Genomic DNA, 22,622 nt, shown 5'->3' on the forward strand with positions numbered 1-22,622 from the left:
TTTATGGGTTCTCTATTCTGTTTCACTGGTCTGTATGTCTGTTTTGGTACCAATACCACACTGTCTTGATTACTGTGGCTTTGTAATGTTGCCTGAAGTCTGGGAGAGTTATGCCTCCTGTTGGTTTTTGTCCCTTAGGATTGCTTTGGCAATTCTGTGTCTTTTATGGTCCCATATACATTTTTGTATTGTTTGTTCTAGTTCTGTGAAAAATGTCATGGGTAATTTGATAGGGATTTCTTTTATAGATTGCTTTGTGTAGTATGGCCATTTTTACGATATTAATTTTTCCAACCCAGGAGCATGGAATATCTTACCATTTCTTTACATCTTCTTTAATTTCCTTGATGAATGTTTTATAGTTCTCAGCAAATAAGTATTTTACCTCCTTAGTCAGGTTTATTCCTAGGTATTTAATTTTTTGGGTGTGATTTTAAAAGCTATTATATTTTTATATTCCTTTTTAATATTTCATTGTTATACAGAAATGTGACTGATTTTTGATTGTTAATCTTGTATTCTGCTACTTTGCTAAATTTGTTGATCAGTTTGAGTGGTTTTTGTATTGAGTCCTTAGGGTTTTCTATATATAGTGTCATGTCATCTGTGCATAGTGACAATTTTACTTCTCTATATATTTACCATAAATACTATATACACACACACACACGCACACACACACACACACACACAGTATATATATGTACTTTCCATGTCCTGGTAAATTCAAGAAGCCTGGAATACTTGAACACCCTTTCCTTCCCTCTTGCCTTTTAAGCTGTAGTTGTAAAGTATTTTAATTGAACATTATTTTACACTTCATAAGACATGCTTATAATTGGTTTAAACAGGCAATATTAATTTCAACTTACCTATATTTTTGCTCTTTACATGGCATTTCATTTATTCCTGCATTTTGTAGGATCATTTCCTTCACCTTTTAGTGTGGGACTTCTAGCAATATATGATTATGCTTTTCTCTTCAGTGATTATTCATTCTGATCTGAATACTCTGGGCTATTATGTAGCTAAACTCTTATGGGTATCGTTAAGGGGGTGGGTCTCTTAAATTTTTGCTTTGGCTATTCTTATAGGTTCTATTTTTTGTCCCCTATTTCCCCTCACAAACATCTCTACTTGTTATGTTTCCCCTTTCCTGCCAGAGTGTCACTACCCATCTCTTTCGTGGCCTGTCTTTTCAGCTTATCCAGGAACTTAATCTTGCACAGCACCACAATTATCCAAATCAGTGCAATACCTGTAATGATGATCCAATGTTGAAAGCACAGTTGAGAGAGTCATTAATTCCATTTGGACCAAGGATAAGGAACAATGCTCAGAGAGACTACAGAGGAGAAGTCAGACCTTGAAGGATGGCAACTAGGCATTAACTAAGTGGGAAAGAGAGGCAAAGATATTACAATCCCATATGAAAACATGGTGGTGTGAAAAAGTTTAAGTGTTTGGGGAATGCAGCATGGTTCAGGATCTGATATGGGACAGGGATGATGACTGCATAGCTCACATACTGCCATACTCCCCCCTTCCATATCCATGGAAGACATAGCTAATCTATCTTAGAGTGTTATTCCTCACTGGGGATTGAGCAGAGACTTTGAACCATTTTCAGATTAGCCCTCTAGGCAGCTACTCTCAATTAAATAGTGATGGCATAAGAGCTGATACCTATTTGTTATTCTGGGAATGACAGAATGATAAGTCATGAAGAGTAATGAGCCTGGGGAGTTAGGCAGCACCCAGGCTATAAAGATGCTTTTGATAGTGGTGTCAGTGGTTATAACCTCTTGAGGGAGCTCAGAGGCTTTGAATGTGAAATATCAGAAAAGTTTCATTGCAATTGGAACTGCCTCTGTGGGGCCTTGTCTATTCTATGACCTTGTTAACAAGGTCCCAGAGGAACTCCATTTGAAAATCCTTTAGCTACTTTGCTTTCATACTAATTAGCCACTCAAAGAAGTTCTTTGTGGCTTAATTAAGTGACATCATAGTTAAAGTTTGGCTTCTCCTAAGTGAGTGGTGATTAGGAATTAGGTATGGTCTCCCAGTGGAAACACAGTCTTTGGCCATCACCAACTCGAAATACTGCAGGGTCAGAGATACTTCCTCAGGCTCATCTGCCCTACTTCTCAAAAGGACAAGTAGGACCTCTCTGGGTCTGGTCTGAAATTACACTTGGAATTGAGGCACCAAATTGGAGAGTGGGTCTTGCATGGCCATAGTCATCCCTCATAATTTCCATTGTATTGAAGGAGATGTACAATTAAAAGATGGGATTGGTGAAAGCCCTGAGGTAGAGATATGTCTAATGTATTTGAGGACTAATAAAAGGGAAAATGGATTAAACCGAATGAGCAGAAAGATGGAGGAGATGAGACCAGAGTGGTCAGCAGGCCAGTTCATATAGGACCTTGTAGACCATTGCAAAGCTTTGGCTTTAATGCTGAGCCAGCTTTATCAATGTTTGGTTGTCAGTGTATTTTGATCTTAGGAAACATTTCTCCCAGACACCTGTGGTCAATTAATCTTTGACAAAGGAGGCAAGAACGTAAAATGGGAAAAAGAGAGTCTCTTTAGAAAGTGGTGCTGGGAAAACTGGATAGCTGCATGTAAATCAATGAAACTAGAACACTTCCTCACACCATGCACAAAAACAAACTCAAAATGGCTTAAAGACTTAAATGTAAGACAAGACACCATAAAACTCTCAAGAGAGAACATAGGCAAAACATTCTCTGACATCAACTGTACAAATGTTTTCTTTGGTTAGTCTCCAAAGGCAATAGAAATAAAAACAAAATTAAACCAATGGGACCTCATCAAACTGATAAGCTTTTGCACAGCAAAGGAAACCATAAAAAAAGGACAACCTACAGAATGGGAGAAAATAATTGCAAATGATGCAACTGACAAGGGCTTAATCTCCAAAATATACAAACAACTCATATATCTCAACAGCAAAAAAAAAAAAAAAAAAAAAATTTGACAAATGGACAGAAGACCTAAATAGATATTTCTTCAAAGAAGACATACAGATAGCTGATAGGCACATGAAAAAGTGCTCAATATCACTAATTATTAGAAAAATGCACATCAAAACTATAATGAAGTACCATCTCACATTGGTCATAATGGCTATCATTAATAAGTCTACAAATAACAAATGCTGAAAAGGGTGTATAGAAAAGGGAACCTTCCTAATCTGTTTCTGGGAATGTAAATTGCTACAATCATTATGGAAAATGGTATAGAGGTACCTCAGAAAACTAAATATAGAACTACCATATGATCCAGCTATTCCACTCCTGGGGATCTATCTGGACAAAACTTTCATTGAAAAAGATACATGCACACACATGTTCATTGAAGCACTATTCACAATAGCCAAGACATGAAAATAGCCTAAATTTCCACTAATAGATGATTGGAGCAGGAAGATGTGGTATATATACACAGTGGAATACTACTTAGCCATAAAAAGAACAAAATAATGCCATTTGCAGCAACATGGATGGAACTAGAGATTCTCATACTAAGTGAAGTAAGTCAGAAAGAGAAAGGAAAATACCATATGATATCACTTATATGTGGAATCTAATATATGGCACAAATGAACCTATCTACAGAAAAGAAACAAACTTATGGACTTGGAGAACAGACTTGTCATTTCCAAGGGGGAGGGGGTGGGATGGACTGGGAGTTTGGGGTTAGAAGATGTAAACTATTGCATTTGGAGTGAATAAGCAATGAGATCCTGCTGGATAGCACAGGGAACTCTATCCAATCCCTTGTGATGGAACATGATGGAGGATAATGTGGGGAAAAAAATATATGTATAACTGGGTTACTTTGCCATATAGCAGAAATTGACAGAACATTGTAAATCAACTATAAAAAAGAAAATATTTCTCAAGCCCACGATCTAAAATATGACTATCTTGATTTTCTATAGTATTTTAAGGTGAAGTTTTATTGTACATAAAGCATAATTATTATGTATGATAAAATTTATCTGCATGAAGTATTTTGTCAATGAGTTTTTACAAATGTATACTGTTATGGAATAATCACAATTAAGATGTAGAACATTTTCAGACCCCTGGACATTTCTCTCTTGCCCATTTTCAGTCATTTTTCTTCTCCCACTCCTGGCTTCAGACAAGCTCTGATCTGATACTTTTTTTTCCTCTTCAGTGTCCTATAAATCATACAGTATGCAGCTTTTGTTTGTTTAGCTTCTTTTACTTTGCATACTGCATTTGAGATTCATCCAAGTTGTTGTATGTATCATAGTTCATTCATTTTTACTGCTGAGTAATATTCCATGTATAGATGTACCATAATTTGTTGATCCAGTCATCAGTTCTTAGACTGTCCCCAAATTTTGGATACTAGGAATAAAGATGCTATGAAACACTGGTATGCATTTCTTTGCATAAGCACATGTTTTCATTTCTTTTGGGTAAATACCTAGGAGTGGGATTGCTGGCTTATATGGTAGGGATATATTAGACATTTTTAGAAACTGTCAAACCACTTTAAGCAACCGTTCCATTTTACAATGAATAAGATTTGCAGATTCTTAGGACTCGGTATTGTCAGTCTTTAAAATTTTAGTGGACGTGTAGTGATCATTGTGGTTTTATTTTGTCTTTCTCTAATAACTAGTGATGTTGAATATTTTTTCATATGCTTATTTGCCATCCATATGTCTTCTTTGGTTGACTGTCCAAATTTTTTGCTCATTGTTTAATCAGGTTGTTTGTCTTGATTTTGAGAGTTCTTTATTCTGGATATAAGTTCTTATCAGATATGTGTTTTTACAAACATTTTCTTCCAGTCTGTGGCTGCCTTCATTTCTCTAAAGAGCATCTTTCAAATAGTAGAAGTTAAAAAAAATTTTTTTTTGCCCATGCTCATGGCATGTGGAAGTTCCTAGGCCAGAGACTGAATCTGAGCCACAGTAGCAACCTGAGCCACAAGAGTGACAGTACCAGATCCTTAACCTGCTGAGCCACTAGGGAACTTCAGAAGTTTTACATTTTAATTAAACTGATTTTATCAGTTTTTTTTTCTGTTACATTTTGTGCTCTTTGTTTCTCACAGAAAAAAGCTTTGCATAATGCAAGTTTACAAAGCTCTTCTCTATGTTTTCTTCTAGAAGTTTTCTAGATTTAGCTTTTAAATTTAAGCCATGCTGAATTAATTTTTGTAAATCATGTGAGTTAAGGATCTAGTCTTTTTTTTTAGCAAATGGATATTCAATTTTTCCAGCACCAATTGTTAAAAAAACTATGCTTTGTCTATTGAATTGCTGAGACACTTTTGCCAAAAATCCGTTACCCATATATATATATATGCAGATCTATTTCTGAACTCTTCTGTTTCATTGAGTTATAAACCCATAGCATACTGTCTTGATTATTGTAGCTTAGTAAGCCTTGAAGCTAGGTAGTGTGAGCCCCCCAGTCTTTTTTCCCTCAAATCTATTTTTGTTCTTTTAGGTTCTTTGGCATTTCCATATAAATTTTAGAATAAGTTTTTCAATTTCTACAAAAAAAAGACTGGTAAAATTAAAATAATTTTTGGGAGTTCCTGTCATGGCTCAATGGTTAACGAATCTGACTAGGAACCACGAGGTTGTGGGTTCGATCCCTGGCCTCGCTCAGTGGGTTAAGGATCTGGCATTGCCGTGAGCTGTGGTGTAGTTTGCAGATACAGCTTGGATCTGGTGTTGCTGTGGCTCTGGTATAGGTCAGCGGCTATAGCTCTGATTAGACCCCTAGCCTGGGAACCTCCATATGCTGTGGGTGCAGCCCTAAAAAGACTAAATAAATAAATAATTTTGGCTTTTAATCTTATTTAGTTTCAACAAATAAAAATGGTATCTATTTAAGGTGTAATGCATGACAGAATTTTGAGATTGAGTCAACATATCAGAAGTTGGCAAATTACAACCCATGGCCCAAATCTGACCTACTTTAATTTTCATAAGTCTACCAGCCAAGAATGTTTTTTTCATTTTTAAAAGGTTGAAAAAAATCAAAAGGAGAATAATATTTTATAACACATGAAAATTATATGAAATTAAATTTTCAGGGAGTTCCTATCGTGACTCAGCATTAATGAACCTGACTAGTATCCATGAGGATGCGGGTTCAATCCCTGGCCCTGCTCAGGGGGTTAAGAGTCTGGCATTGCCATGAGCTATGGTATAGGGTTGCAGACATGGCTCAGATATGGCATTGCTGTGGCTGTGGCTGTGGCTGTGGTGTAGGCCAGCAGCTACAGCTCCGATTTGACCCCTAGCCTGGGAACTTCCATATGCCTTAGGTGCAGCCATAAAAAAATTTTTTTTTCAGTGTCTGTAACATTTTATTGGGACACTGTCATGCTCGTTGGTTTTTGTATTGTTTATGGATGCTTTTGTGCTACAATGGCAGACTTGAGTAACTGTAACAGAAACCCATAGGACCTATAAAGCCAATAAATTTACTGTATAGCTTTTTATAGAAAATAACTAGAGGATAGTTGAGATCTTAACACTATTGAGTCTTTTTATCCATGAACATGATATATCTCTGCATAAGTCAGAGTTCTCCAGAAAAACAAAACCAACAAGATATATTTATATATCTCCACCTATCTCTATTGAGAGACAGAGACTTAAGAGAGATTTATTTATTTCAAGAAATTTGCTCACATTGTGGAGGGTTGGTAAGTCCAAAACCTGCAGTGTAGGCAGGCAGGCTGGAGACTGAGGGAATAGTTTTTCTTTCTTTTCTTTTTGGGGCTGCACCTGCAGCATATGGAGTTCCCAGACTAGGGGTCGAATCAGAGCTATAGCTGCTGGCCTATACCACAGCCATAGCAATGTGGGATCCGAGCTGTGTCTTTGACCTACACTACAGCTTGTAGCAATGCCGGATCCTTAACCCATTGAACAAGGCCAGGGATTGAACCCAAATCTTCATGGATACTAGTCAGTTTCATTTCTGCTGCGCCACAACTGGAACTCATGAGACTGAGGGGAATAGTTGTAGTTCTAGTTCAAAGGCAGTCTGCTGACAGAATTTCTTCTTGCCATGGGGAAGTCAGTCTTTATGTTATTAAGACCTTCAACTGATTGGATGAGGCCCACCCACATTACAGAGAATAATCTGCTTTACTCAGTCCACTGATTTAAATGCTGATCTCATTCCGCAAATAACCTTCACAGAAACACCCAGAACAATGTTTGACCAAACTGTGAGCTCAGTCAATTTGACACATGAAATTAAACTGTCATAGCCCCTCTCCTCACAAATGTCTCCAGCTTCATCTTTAACCTCTGCTAGTGGACCACCATACTTTTGCCAATACGCAAAATTAAAAAAGAAAACTAAATGGAATCTTACAGTTTGTCTGAAATTTTAAAATGTTTTTATATTTATAAAAGAAAGAATGTTGATGGTCAGAGAGTGTGATACCCTTTATGAAGAAGCAAATTTTAAAAGTCTATGCTTTACTAGCCAGAGGTAACCATTATTTTCCCATTTTGGTGGATTTTCTTCTCTGACTTAAGAAATTATTTATATTTATAGTAGCTCTTACTTCTGAAGAGTTCTGAAAAATTTGAAGGTAGCATGGAAGAAAGGGAAGATAGGGTAAACTGAAAATAATGTTAGACAAGTGAAAAAGAAGGAATAAACAAGGGTGGGGACATAAAATTGAGCCAGGAATGACTCTGAAAATGCAGATGGTAATTATATTTGGCTCCAAGCTTTCTGGTCAGTCATGGAATTCACAGCAACTGAAGATAAAAATAAACCAGTTGCTTAAATGGGAGCAGTCTAAGAACAGATACAACGCATGGATTTTCTTTTAATCAGCTTCAATATAGGGTCTGGGAATTGCGGGGAGCTGAGAAGATGCAGGGACTCAAAAAAAGGACCTTGCCTGATGGCAGAAAAACCTGAAGGCAGGTTTCTAACCAAGGAAGGGAGTTCACCTGAATGGTACAAGCCGAAGGTGGGCTTCTGGTCAGGATAAAAAGCCACCTGCATGGTACAAGCCAAGGGCAGGCCTCAGGTTACACAGCTCTCATTTTGATGTTGATGGGGAAGAATTGGGGCTTTCCTGGAAAAACTATTTCCATGTTTGCGCTGGAGAACATGGATTGTTTCTCGGGCAACCTAGTCTTTCCTGTTGTTTTATTTGTTATTCAGTTTTCCTCAGCCTTTCCTGATTATTTACTTATTATTCTTATTTTCCTGTGGTGATTTGTGATTTAACAAAGTTACAACAACATAATATGAATTTCATCCTGAAGGACTTTCCCCTATTTAAATCCAACTTAGTTAAAACATAGTGTTTAGCTACTAACTAGTTATAGAGTAAACTTTAGAGTTAGGACTTTAATGAGGTTCACAGAAGTTAGACATATATTATTCTTGATCAAAAGACACCTAGCTATGAGTTATAGAAGCTTTTAAGTAATAGCTAGTTAAGTTGGTTTATGTTTTCTTACACTGTCTCCCTGCATAACGCTTTAAAGATAATCACTAGTCTAAAAACAAGATTTGTGAATGCCAAATTCTTGTGTCTGTGACCTCTTCAACTTGTGGAGACTTGCTGGCCATGGGATGATTTGTACTGAGTCTCCTCCTTTCCATGTGATGTATTGTACCTAATTGCCCTTAAAATGTCCTCACTAAATTTAGTTAAGACAAAGATGTTAGAACGTGATGTATAGCTGCTGTACCATGTAAAAGTTAACCAATGTACTTTTAACACTATGATGTAATTTGTAGTGAAAAGCTGTCTATATAATCACCCACTGTTACCAATAAAATTTGAGCAGTCCACTGCCCTGAAAGAAGGGACAAAGAGGCTGTCTCTGCTGCAAAAGCCTATGTGCGTCCCTCTCCTTTGGGAAAAGTGTACACTCTCTGGCCACTGGAGCTGGCCTCCGGCAGGGAATCACATTGGTGCATGACATTTGGCATAAGCAACAGCTTGGAGGCAGAAATAATCAGATGTACAAAGGAGAGGAAGCCAGGGCAGAGACACAAAAGTAGACCTGAACACACCCTCACACCATGCACAAAAATAAACTCAAAATGGCTGAAAGACTTAAATATACGACAGGACACCATCAAAATCCTAGAAGAAAACATAAGGCAAAACACTCTCGACATCAACATCATGAATATTTTCTCAGGTCAGTCTCCCAAAGCAATAGAAATTAGAGCAAAAGTAAACCCATGGGACCTCATCCAACTGAAAAGCTTTTGCACAGCAAAGGAAACCCAAAAGAAAACAAAAAGACAACTTACAGAATGGGAGAAAATAGTTTCAAATGATGCAACCGACAAGGATTTAATCTCTAGAATATAAAAATAACTTATACAACCCAACAGCAAAAAAGCCAATCAATCAATGGAAAAATGGGCAAAAGACCTGAATAGACATTTCTCCAAAGAAGATATACAGATGGCCAACAAACACATGAAAAAATGCTCAACATCGCAGGTTATAAGAGAAATGCAAATCCAAACTACCATGAGATACAACCTCACACCCGTCAGAATGGCCATCATTCATAAGTCCACAAATAACAAGTGCTGGAGGGGCTGTGGAGAAAAGGGAACCCTCCTGCCCTGTTGGTGGGAATGTAAACTGGTACAGCCACTATGGAGAACAGTTTGGAGATACCTTAGAAATCTATACATAGAACTTCCATATGACCCCGCAATCCCACTCTTGGGCATCTATCCAGACAAAACTCTCCTTAAAAGAGACACATGCACCCGCATGTTCACTGCAGCACTATTCACAATAGCCAAGACATGGAAACAACCCAAATGTCCATCGACAGATGATTGGATTCGGAAGAGGTGGTATATATGCACAATGGAATACTACTCAGCCATAAAAAAGAATGACATAATGCCATTTGCAGCAACATGGATGGAACTAGAGAATCTCATACTGAGTGAAATGAGCCAGAAAGACAAAGACAAATACCATATGATATCACTTATAACTGGAATCTACTATCCAGCACAAATGAACATCTCCTCAGAAAAGAAAATCATGGACTTGGAGAAGAGACTTGTGGCTGCCTGATGGGAGGGTAGGGAGTGGGAGGGATCAGGAGCTTGGGGTTATCAGACACAACTTAGAATAGATTTACAAGGAGATCCTGCTGAATAGCATTGAGAACTTTGTCTAGATACTCATGTTGCAACAGAAGAAAGGGTGGGGGAAAAACTGTAATTGCAATGTATATATGTAAGGATAACCTGACCCCCTTCTGTACAGTGGAAAAAAAAAAAAGTAGACCTGGAGTGCTGGACTTGAGTTGCTATCTCCTGGAGGCCAAAATGCCTGATAACATTCTGTGTTTAGGACCCAGGATGTTGTGCTTAGAGAGGAGATCCACAAAAGGAGATGTGATCGATTCTCTGCCTGGTGGGCAAGAAATTGTCCCTGTTATTGGGGAGGTCCTAATCTTACATGGAGGAGATGACATGTGCATGCACCTGTGTACACACAAATACACACACATGCCTGCACACACAAGAACATGCTAATAATTGAAGTAACTGCAGACACATGGAAACTGCTGCAAAGTGAATAACTGATTGCAGTGTTTCCTAAAATATGTAAAGATACTCAGACTTATTGAACAAGGAGAAATTTGGTCAAGAGAAATTAATGAAACACACCAGTTTTCAGCTGCACTTGGAAGGAGTGAATGAGAAAAGAGAATTGGGGGAGCAATGAGGAATGGACACAAAGACTCAGAGGGTCCTAAAAATGTGGCTTTGACTGGTGGTTATATATAAGATACATATCTACTGTATACTTATGTAATTATATTATAAATAAATAAGACTGGGTACCATATTCTAGTCTTGTCACTTATACCATTTCTTTTTTTTCAGACATCATTCATTTTTATTTCTAAATACTTCAGTGTGTATTTCCTGTGAACAAGCCATTGTCATATAACTGCACACAAAGATCAAAATCAGAAAGCTTAACATGGACATAATGCTATTATCTAATCTACAGTCCATATTCAAAATTCTATCAAACGTCCAATAATGTCTTCTATAGATTTTTTTCCCCAGCCCAGGATCTAGTCCAGGGTCGCACGTTGCATTTAGTTGTCCAGTGGACCTACACCATTTCTTATGAACTCTTGCCTTAGGTATGCTAAACCCAAGAAACTTGACATACACACCAGGAATCATCAGAAATGGGGGCCTGCAGGAAGACTCACTCTTGAGCATGTGCACAGGGGTGCTGCCTAAGACACCCTCCTGCTCATCAGCTTTCCCAGGCCCCGCTTCATGTCTTTGTTCCTCAGGCTGTAGATAAAAGGGTTCAGCATGGAGGACAAAACTGTGTAGATGACCGTTGCCACCCGGTCCTGGATGGTGTAGGTGGACAGGGGCCGGAAATAAACGTAAATAATGCTTCCATAAAAGAGTGTCACCATGGTGAGGTGGGAGCCACAGGTGGAGAAAGCTTTATGCTTCCCAGCTGCTGAAGGGATCTTAAGAACAGCCGTGAGAATCCGTAAGTAAGAGATGATCACACATATAAAGGGAGTCACCAAGGTTGTCAGTCCTTCTGTGTTAATTACAATTTCATTGACAAAAGTGGAGGAGCAGGACAATTTCAGCAGAGGGTTGATGTCACAGAGGAAGTGTTGGATGACATTGGAGTCACAAAAGAGAAGACGGTTTATCAAGAGAACCAGTAAGAGGGAATGGAGGTGAGAGATGGAGCAGGAGAAGGCCACCAGCAGGACACAACGGCGATGGCTCATGACAGTGACGTAGTGGAAAGGGTCACAGATGGCCACATAGCGGTCAATGGCCATGGTTGCCAGGAGGTAACTTTCTGTGTTGGCAAAGGCCAAGAAGAAATACATCTGGGTCATACACTCAGCATAGGAAATGGACTTCTTCTTTGACAGGAAGTTCACCAGCATCTTGGGGACGATGGTGGTTGTATAGCAAACATCGATAAAGGATAAAATGCTAAGGAAAAAATACATGGGTGTCTGGAGCTGGGTGTCAGAGCGGATGGCCAGGATGATAAGCAGGTTTCCCACCAAGGTGACCACATACATGATGAAGAACAGGGCAAAGAGTGGCTTCTGGTCCTCAGGCCGGGAGGAGAGTCCCAGGAGAATGAACTCGGAGACACTGCTGGTTTGATTGACTCTCTCCATGGTCCTGCATTCGCCAATAAATATAGAAATATCCTAGATTTTTCAGTTCAGCACGTTTCAATTTCTTCCTTTCTCTTAGGATTTCTATCAACAGTCCATGATTTTGTTTTCTTTTCCATAGTGCACAAAAATAAGCTGAATAACAAAAAGTTTAACCATTATGTGCAGGGACATCAGAGAGTGGATATCCTTTTAGGAAATAGCCCTCCCAGGTGGATGTGAGTAACAGTATTTCTCTAGGTCCCCACAAATACTTATTAGATTTGTCAGGTTGAAGCTTATTTCTCTGCTATCCTTACAAACAAAACAAAACAAATACCCAAACAACTAAGTGAGTCAGGTAAATAAGATAAATGCAGACACAGGCATACAGAGTTTATATTCACCCTTCCAGAGCCAATATTTTCATTCAAACTTGGCAAAAAGCTACATTATGTAAGAGCCTAAGTTTTAAAATATTCTTAGATGTTGGGGATTTATACTCTTCCAATTATTAAACACCATTCCAGGAACCCAACACTGAGATTATAAAGATGAGTGATTCTCAGTTCCTATTCTTTTTTTTCTTGGTCTTTTTAGGGCTGCACTTGTGGCATATGGAGGTTTCCAGGCTAGGGGTTGAATTGGAGCTGCAGCTGCTTCCCTACACCACAGCCACAGCAACTCAGGATCCGAGCTGCCTCTGCAGCCTACACCACAGCTCATGGGAATGCTGGATCCTTAACCCACTGAGCAAGGCCAGGGATCAAACTTGAACCCTCATGGATTTGTTTTTACTGAGGCAGGATGGGAACTTCCTCTCAGTTCCTCTTCTTAAGGTGGTTATAGCTTGGTGGGAGAGACACCCTTCTAAACAAATGAATGCAATAAAACACTGCAGTCATAGAGATTGATGCACTGGAAAGCAACTAGCATAGTGTGGTGTCTTTGCTAAGAGCTTGCAGTTTGAAATCAGCTCCTTCACTTTCTGGCTGTGTGGACTTGGGCTGATTACCTAATTTGCTCCTTGGTGTCCCTGTCTATAATCTGGGATAGTAAATAGCTCCCTTCTCCAGCAGCCCTTTTCCTTCCCCACCATCCACTTCACTCCTTCCTTTGCTTCCTGCCTAAATCCTCTTCTGTCTCAGGTGTTCCTGGATGTTCTTGAAAACAATTACTCTGTATTTCTTTGCAAAATATCATAGCCTTCCTATTTTTCATTATTTGGTCACCCTTCACTTGAATTTGTGAGACTTTGTGGGAGACGTTTATTTGTGCTTTGTATGATTTGAAAAGGAGTATGCAATTATGACAAATAATAGTTATGCTTATGATATATGAAGCCATACACATATATTAGATGGTGAGCTAAATACATCATGTACATTACTCAAAACAACTCTCTTATCTGGTTCTCAACAACATTCCCTTTTAACAGATAAGAAAATGGAGGTTAAAAATGTTAAGTGCTTTCCTCAAGATCACACAGCCCGGAAGGGCTGGAGCCTGGATCTCGATCAGGATGCTCTTAAACACAAAATAGCATGTCCTCACGCTTTTGTAAAGCTGCAAAAGTTTATGCCAGAAACAAACATGCAGGGGCGTTGTTTTTAACTCTGGAATTTTCCACCTTAACATTTTTATTCTGGTGACTAACAGGCTTGCAAAATCAATATTACATGTAGTCCCCTACTGTAGTTGCTAGAGACAGGCCCTGTCTTAAGCCTTGTGTGGATGGCGGCAGGCGGGGGGAGGGTGGTGTTGGGGGGGTGTGGTGGGGGCAGCTGGCAGAGTAGAACAAAACATTCAGGCATTCAGGACACAGAGACAGAAGATATGGGTTCAACTCTTGACTCCACTCTCCACTCACAACGTGTCCTTGGCAAAATCCTCACCACTCTGAGTTTCACTTTCCTCACATGCAAGACAAAATAAAACCTTGCTCTCAAGAGGAAAGTGAGGGGACATGTGTGTGAAATCAGTTTGTAAACCACAGAGCTGATGTTTGTCAGCGAGATGACTGGGAAGTGTTTGGTAAAGAAACTAGCATCAGGGGAAGGAGAGGCAGAGCTGGACTAAATTCAGAAAAGGGAAAGGACCTTGGGTATGAGAGTAGAGACCAGGGCTAACAGCATGGCAGGTGGTGGTGTGAGTTACTGGAATCAATGATTTTTCAATTTTTTTCATTCTATCTAGTACCTATCAACAGGAACGTTGTCTCTTCAGAGATCTCTGTGGTTTTGTCTCCCAAATATCTCTTGACTCTTGTAACTCTTTTCCTCTCCCCACCAGCACTCTGTTGAAAGCCATCATTTCCCACCTAGATGATTGCAGGATCATCTAAATGATGTATTTGGTTCCCACGGCCCTGCTTGACACCTTCCCACCCCATCCCTTCTCTGCCCTGCAGCCACAGTGAAGTCCAGGGTGACTTCATCTTAACTTGGTTACATCTACAAAGATCCCACTGTCAAGGGCACATTCTCAAGTTCTGGGTGAGTATAAATTTGGGGGGGGGGAAACCCAGCACAAAGCCCCCTTTCATTTTATATATATTGAGTTCCTGTTCTGCTCCAGCCTCATCTCATGCCCACTTTCCCCAGAGGCTTTATCCTGTTCCTCAAACATGTCATGGCCCTTTCTCCATTGGCTCTGGCCCATCTAACCTTGAGAAGGTCCTTGTCCTGCATGCTTTTCCTCTCTGTCTATTGTCTCTTGGATATCAGCTCAGCCAATATTTTTCTGGGTCAAGTCACCCCGTTTTATGCTCTCTTGGAACCCCTTTCTCTTCCTTTATGACACTTATTAAGTCTGTAATTATTCATTTATTTAGGTGATTGATGTTTTTCTTCTTTTTGACATAATACACAGGAATCCTGTTTCCTTTCCCTCACCAGTCTATCCCCAGAGCTTAGGTCAGTGCCTGGCACGTTGTGAGTGGTGAAGAAATGTTTGTGGAGGAAGTGAAATCACACTTAGTGTTGAGGCTGGGGGACATCTCAAGAAAAAAGTCAGAATTGGGTGTTAAGATGAAGATGGTGATGATGCAACATATCCCTAAGTTACCTGACCATGTGGAACTTGTGTCTGTGATTCCTGACTGGCTGGTTGACTAGACTGGGCTCTGGTCACAAGGTTACAAGCCCAGACCAGACACTTCCCTTGATTCCCATTTTCTCTTACTACCCACACCCAACCTATGAGCACATAGGTTGGAGATGCTGCCTGCCAACCTAAGCTTACTGGGCTTCCTGTGGTGTGGTTCCTGCTGGGCTCTGTACCTCATCTCACCTCCCTCCCTGTTCTCTTTCAGGCCAACATTTCTTGCTTCTTCCTACCTAGGGACTTTCTGTTTCATCTGTTTGAAATGCTCATCCTGGTTAGCTGGTGATTGGTGGTCATGCGGAATAGACACCCCATTCCTTCAGAAGCCCGGCCTGCCCTTCTTCCACCAGTTCTGGAGGAGGCAGTCCTCTGGCACACACCTTACAGACTGGACTCTTAGTACTTACAGGGCTGTCTTCCCCGCCTGGGCTGCGCACAGAGGATGAGGATTGTGTCTGGTTCTTTGTTACATCACCCGCCCTGGCGCCATGCCTGGAACATAAAAGTCCCTTGATAAATATTTGCAAAGTGAAAGAATGCCTGGATGATCATTTAGGATTTTGAGCAGATGTAACAGAGAAAGTCAGTGGACTTTAAATAGCTGTTGTAAGAGCAGCATTCCATTTATCTCATTGCGTGTGGGTGGGGCAGAGTCCAGGCAGGAAGTCCAAGAGCCTTCTTTCCTGGAAGATGCCTCTTTTTTTTTTTTTTCTTTTTTCTTTTTTTTTTTTTATGGCTGCACCCTCGGCATATGGAGTTCCCCAGCTGGGGGTTGAATCAGAGTTGCAGTTGCCAGCTTACACCACAGCCACAGCAAGGTGGGATCTGAGCCGTGTCTGCAACCTATGCCACAACTCACAGCAATGCCAGATCCTGAACCCACTAAGCAAGGCCAGGGATCGAACCTGCATCCTCATGGATACTAGTTGAGTTCATAGCCAGCTGAACCACGATGGGAACTCCCATCATTGTGACATTTTTATTGTTAGAACCAAGACTGGAGATGCAAACTATTGCATTGGGAGTGCATGAGTAATGAGATCCTGCTGTATAGCACAGGGAACCATGTCTAGTCACCTGTGATGGAACATGATGGAGGATAATGTGAGAAAAAGAATGTATATATATGTATGACTGGGTCACTTTGCTGTATGGTAGAAATTGATAGAACACTGTAAATCAACTATAATGGAGAAAGTAAAAATCATAAAAAAAGAACCAAGACCGGAACCCAGACATTTTGGCTTCTCCCTGAAGAGAGAAAGTGCTTTGCCTGCTATGGAGGCAGGAAGGCTAAGAGCCTGGGCTCTGGCCCACTTTGTAGGTATGGAGCCCTGTCACACCAGCTGTGGGGGCCAGGGATAGTTACCTAACCTCTCAGTGACATGGTTTCTCGGCCCCTAAGAGGGGATAATGGGATCCTTCTCTTTTGTTGGGGCTGCACCCATGACATATGGAGATTCCCAGCCTAGGGGTCCAATCGGAGCTACAGCTGCTGGCCTATGCCACAGCCACAGCAACTCAGGATCCAAGCCACATTTGTGACCTACATCACAGCTCATGGTAATGCCAGATCCTTAACCCACTGAGTGAGGCCAGGGATGGAACCCGCATCCTTGTGGATCCTAGTCAGATTTGTTTCCGCTGAGCCACCGCTCAAACTCCCAGAGATCCCTTTCTCAGGCAGTGGCTGGGAGGACTCAGAGAACTAATGTAAAGACACAATGCCTGGCAGGTGGTGAGCACCCTACCCCCAAAGTTAGCTGTTTATACTATGAGGCAGAGAAAAATATTTTGATAAAGTAAGTGACCAGTCACGGTTAAATGTTGGATGTCTGCCTGGTCTGTACTTAGGTTAAACAAACATGTGAAAACCCGAGGTTTAGTCACAGTGACCCCACATTCCTTGCTGGACACAGAGATAATCCTCTTTTGTGTTGGGTTAATTTTGACGGTAACACACGGATAACCTTTTTCCTGATTTCACTGCTGTCTTACCAAAGCTTTCGAAACATTTTTGGACAAGGTTTGACTTATGGCCCCTTTGGAATGCACTGTTCTCAGAAGGTGGGCGGGGAGGAAGGCCTACCCGGTCGGTGTGGACGGAACATGCGGACTGTGTAGTCCCGGCTGCTGGCCATGTTCAGATGTCTTCTCTCTCCCGCAGTCGCTCCAGGTGCGGAAGCCTTTTCCATGCCCTGTGGGCAAATGAATTCTGCATCCACACTTCAGCTAGAGCTTCCAGCCTCCCTCCATCCCTCCTGCACTTGGCTTGGGGAAACCACGCAGAACGTGCTCCATGGAAGTAACGGTTTCCTGACACTCTTTCAAATCCTTTCTCCTTCCGCAACTCTATTCCCCAGACCCATCCTGATTCCTGGTTTCAGAAGACAGAGTTATGTGTCCTGGGACCTCTCCCAGCCAATATGGGCTTAACCTGCCTTTGTCTGGCCTCCTTTGTGCCCCTTGTCTCTGAGGGAACGGGTCCTGTTTCTCCCTTCTGGTCCCTCAAGGAATGCTGCTCTATGCCTTCTCCAGGTTTAGGCAGCAAAACACAGTCTCCGGGGAAGGAGAATGTAGGATGCCTCCTACTTGGCAGGGAGACTAGCCCAGGAGCCTCCTAGGATTCATGATCCCATCTCAGAGGTGGGACTCAGTTTCTCTGTTTGTAGGTGACTAAGGGTTGTTGCAGAATTGTGACTCTTTTGGAAGACAGGGATGTCAATAGAAATGAACAGTTATTTTGTTTGTTTCTTAAACTATAGGATAGATTCATAGTAGGGGACAACAGTTTTCAGGTGATGCAAAAGTGGTGTGCGTGTGTGTGTGAATGCTAGTCCAGGGACAAGGGATGAAGGTAGGTTAGAATCCTGGGTTTGCTTCATGGGGTAATGTCCGCTTCTTGGAGGTCAAAGGATGTTGATGGTGTCAGTGTGGATTTCAAATATGAAGTCAGAATAATGTGTTAACATGGTTTATTAACCGGGAGGGCTCTCAGAATTCATCATTCCAGTTTCAACCACAATCCTGGCCCAGCAGCTCTTTCCAGTTACTGGCAGCTGTGGAATTATCTGTCCTCTGGGGGAGCCCCTCTGGCTCTTGGCTGAGGAGGAGAACGCAGGTCTGGGCCTCTGGATGCTGAATGACATCCTCAAGGATTTGTCTACATGTCTGGGGGCCTGAGGGCATGTTCAGGAGAGAGATGAGACTCTCCCTTCTTCTACATTTTGGGGTTCCTAAGTTATACTTTGGGGTACCCCAGATTCACAGGCAAAAGAGAGAACCAGCCAAGTGTGGGGCTCTCTGGGCTTCCTGCCTCCCCTCCTCCTTTCTTTTTTGTCTTGTTCTCTCCTTCCTCTCTTCTTTCTCTTTCTTCTCTTTTGTTCCCACTTCTTCTTCTAAAAAGGATGGGGTTGTTTGGAAAGATAGGTACAACAAGCAGGGTTACAAAATTAAAAATAACTGAGGGTAAGAAGCAAAAAGATAAATAAAGTATAGGCGAAAGATGGTGGCGAGTGTGAGGGGAGGGGACAAAACCAGGAGGAAGAGGACATGAAGCACGTTTAACTCTGCGCTCACTAATCACCGAAGTGAAGAAGGTGAGAAGGTCATTTAAGTGAACCTCAGTATCCAAGAGATGAAGACAAATTGATTATTGAGGAGAGGTACTACCAATCTGGGCTCTGTGATCTAAGAGAAATAGCTCTCATGCATTTTCACAAAAGGATTACCGCGCAATGCGAAGCAAAGCAAAGCCTTTCCAACAAGGTCCTTAGAAGAAACCTTCTTCCAAATTCTAAAAGTTCTTTGTGGAGGTGGGGGTAGGGGCAGTGGGCAATCTGCCAAGGTCTAATTTAGTTGTAATGATCCTAAGGGGACCTCTAGTATTTGTAGGTATTCTGATCTGATGGTGTGACTTATCAACATTCGTATTTTTATTTATTTTTAGATTGTTATGATCATTACACAACTGCAGATGTGATAAAAAAGATGAAAAAATAAATTTTCTTGGCACATAGGTGACTTACAATTTTGTGTTTGTTTCAGATGCACAGCAATATACGTACATCTCAATCCATCCTTTGTCAGATTCTTTCCCCAGATAGGCTATCCCAGAGTACAGAACAGACTTCTCTGAGCCACACAGCAGGTCACTGTTACCGATCAGTTTTGTACGTAGTAGTGTGTATATGGCAATCCCAACCTCCCAACCCATCCCTCCCCCCTGGTGTTTCCCCTTTGGTAGCTGTAAGTCTGGTCTCCAAATCTCTGAGTCTGTTTTTGCTTTGTAAACAAGTCTTTTGTATCACCTTTGATTAGATTTCACATATTAGTGACCTCACATTGATACCTGTCTTTTTCCATCTGACTTACCCCACCCAGTACGATAATCTCTAGGTCCACTCATGTTGCTGCAAGTGGCACCATTTCATTCGCTTTTTTTTTTTTTTTTTGTCTTTTGTCTTTTGCTGCTGTTGTTGTTGTTGCTATTTCTTGGGCCGCTCCCATGGCATATGAAGGTTCCCAAGCTAGGGGTTGAATCGGAGCTGTAGCCACCGGCCTACGCCAGAGCCACAGCAACGCGGGATCCGAGCCGCGTCTGCAACCTATACCACAGCTCACAGCAACGCCGGATCGTTAACCCACTGAGCAAGGGCAGGGATCGAACCCGCAACCTCATGGTTCCTAGTCGGATTCGTTAACCACTGCGCCACGACGGGAACTCCTCATTCGCTTTTATGACTAAGCAATATTCCACCATATACACACATCACATGTTCTTCATCCAATGGATATTCAGGCTCTTCCCTTGTCTTGGCTACTGTAACCAAAGCTGCAATGAGGTGCATCATCAACATTCATCTTTCTTTTTTTTTTTTTAAATGGCTGCACTTGCAGCATATGCAAGTTCCTGGGCCAGGTATCAAATTCAAGCCACAGCAGTGACCCAAACCACAGCAGTGACACCAAATCCTTAACCGTTAGACTACCGGGGAACTCCCTCCATTAGTTTTTTTTCCTTTCTTTTTCAGGGCTGCACCTGTAGCATATGGATGTTCCCAGGCTAGGGGTCAAATGCAGCTGCTGGCCTACACCACAGCCACAACAACACCAGATCTGGGGTTCATCTGCAGCCTATGCCACAGCTCATGGCAACTCTGTATCCTTAACCCAGTGAGCAAGGCCAGGTGTCGAACCCACATCCTTATGGATACTAGTTGGGTTCTTGACCTGCTGAGCCACAATGGGAACTCCTCTGTTAGGTTTTGATAGTTGTGTTAGTGGTGTTGAGTTCTGCATTAGCAAGTACCCAGAGGGCACCTCCTCTGAGTTTCTAGTAAGGACAGAGCAATTAGCTTTCACTGTCAGCCATGCAAGGCAGGGACTGAGATCTGGCTGGGGAGGTTGAAGAGTCTAATGAAGACGGGGCCTTTGCACATTCTAGTTAATGTGATTGCCATCCTGTGGAGTGGGACAGGACACCCTTGCCTGATTAGGAGGTTAACTCACCTCTGCTTAGATGTAAGCCTGAAAAATTCCCCCATAAATCCAAGCTTCCCGTAGAAGAGGAGTCTGGTGTCTGTTCTAACACAACACTCAAGGCCACAAATTTTTTATGCCAAAGAGCAGGACCACCATAATTTAAGCCTGGAACTTTCCTTTTGTAGTTCCGTGTTTAAATTTCAGAAGTAGTATATGCTCACTGCAAAATATTCAAATCAGATCGTTAGTTAGTTAGTAAAAGGGAAAGTCTCTCCTCCCAGTTCCAAAGAACTCTTCCATTTATACACAAATTAATACAAACACAAATGAAATCATACAACTTGTATTGTTTTGCAACTTGTTCCCCCATAGGAATATTGCATCAGTTCATATAAACAACACTGATATTAGGAATACTTAACACTGGAATACAAATATAAATGAGTTTATAAATAAAAAAATAGATTTCCACTTAGTATCTACCTCAACTAAACTGCAAACACTAAAGTCAGTAAACTACAGCCTGCTTGCCAAATCAGGTCCACCATTTTTTTTTGTTCTATAATACATTTTTTTTTCTTTTTCTTTTTTAGGGCCGCACCTGTAGCATATGGAAGTTCCCAGGCTAAGGGTCGAATTGGAGATGCAGCTGCCAGCCTACACCACAGATACAGCAACTTGGGATCTAAGTCATGTCTGTGACCTACACCACAGCTCACGGGAATGATGGATCCTTAACCCACTGAGTGAGGCAAGGGTCAAACCTGCATCCTTATGGATGCTAGCCAAATTTGTTTTTTGCTGAGCCATGATGAGAACTCCCCATAATACATTTCTAGTATTTAAATATAAAGTTGGACTTCCTGTCGTAGCTCAGCTGTAACAAACCCAGCTAGGATCCAAGAGGTTGCAGGTTCCATCCCTGGCCTTGCCCAGGGGGTTAGGGATCTGGCATTGCCGTGAGCTGTGGTGTAGGTGGCAAATGCCGCTTGGATGATGCATTGCTGTGGCTGTGGTGTAGGCCAGCAGCTGTAGCTCCAATTCAACCCCTAGGCTGGGAACATCCATATGCCATGGGTGCATCCCTAAAAAAAAAAAAAAAAAAAAAAAAAAAAAAAAGAGGAAGAAAGAAAAAAAGAAATAAAGTTTTATTTTACACAGAACACTCATTTGCTCATGTATTTCCTATGACTGCTCTTTAATACAAAGGTCAGTCAAATAGGTATAACTGAGATAGTATGGCCTGCAAAAGCATTTACTATCTGGCTCTTTACAGAAAAAGTTTGCTGAACTCTACCAAATATTATACATTGCTTAACAAATTATTCACTGCAAACTGGAAGCCTAGTAGTTGGTCAAATCATTTTTAATAATTCCCAAATAAGTTGTTGATTTAAAGAATATTTTATGGATTGATTTTAAAATATTTTATGGAACTGTGATACACATCTAGAAAAACCATGCAGGTACTAAGAGATTTGAGTAATCACAGAATGAAAATACCCACTGAACCACTGCTGAACTCCTACCAACTCCTCAGAAGCCCCCATTACCCATGGCCTTCTTTGTTATAGATTAATTGCCTGCATAAGCGTGGCTTTCCAGTTGTCCCACTGAACAATTCTTGTGACGTACCATACTGTTGTGATTACAGTTGCAGGGCAGTATAATTTAAAATCAGAGTGTGTAATAACTCCAGCTTTGTTCTTCTTTTTCAGCATGGCTTTGGCTGTTCAGAGTCTTTTGCATTTCCATACAAATTTTAAAATCATTGGTTCTAGCTCTGTGAAAAATGCCTTTGGTA

General features: G+C 41.2%; 1 protein-coding gene across 1 annotated transcript; it reads right to left on the minus strand.

The window, feature by feature from the left end:
• On the minus strand, nucleotides 11,173-12,355 carry LOC100152475 (olfactory receptor 1L1-like). The gene has a single exon (XM_013986420.2). It carries the CDS (start codon nucleotides 12,248-12,250, stop codon nucleotides 11,318-11,320), a length of 933 nt encoding a protein of 310 aa, XP_013841874.1. The 5' UTR covers nucleotides 12,251-12,355; the 3' UTR covers nucleotides 11,173-11,317.

The sequence above is a fragment of the Sus scrofa genome, chromosome 1 (assembly GCF_000003025.6).
Source record: "Sus scrofa isolate TJ Tabasco breed Duroc chromosome 1, Sscrofa11.1, whole genome shotgun sequence".
In the NCBI taxonomy this organism is placed as follows: domain Eukaryota; kingdom Metazoa; phylum Chordata; class Mammalia; order Artiodactyla; family Suidae; genus Sus; species Sus scrofa.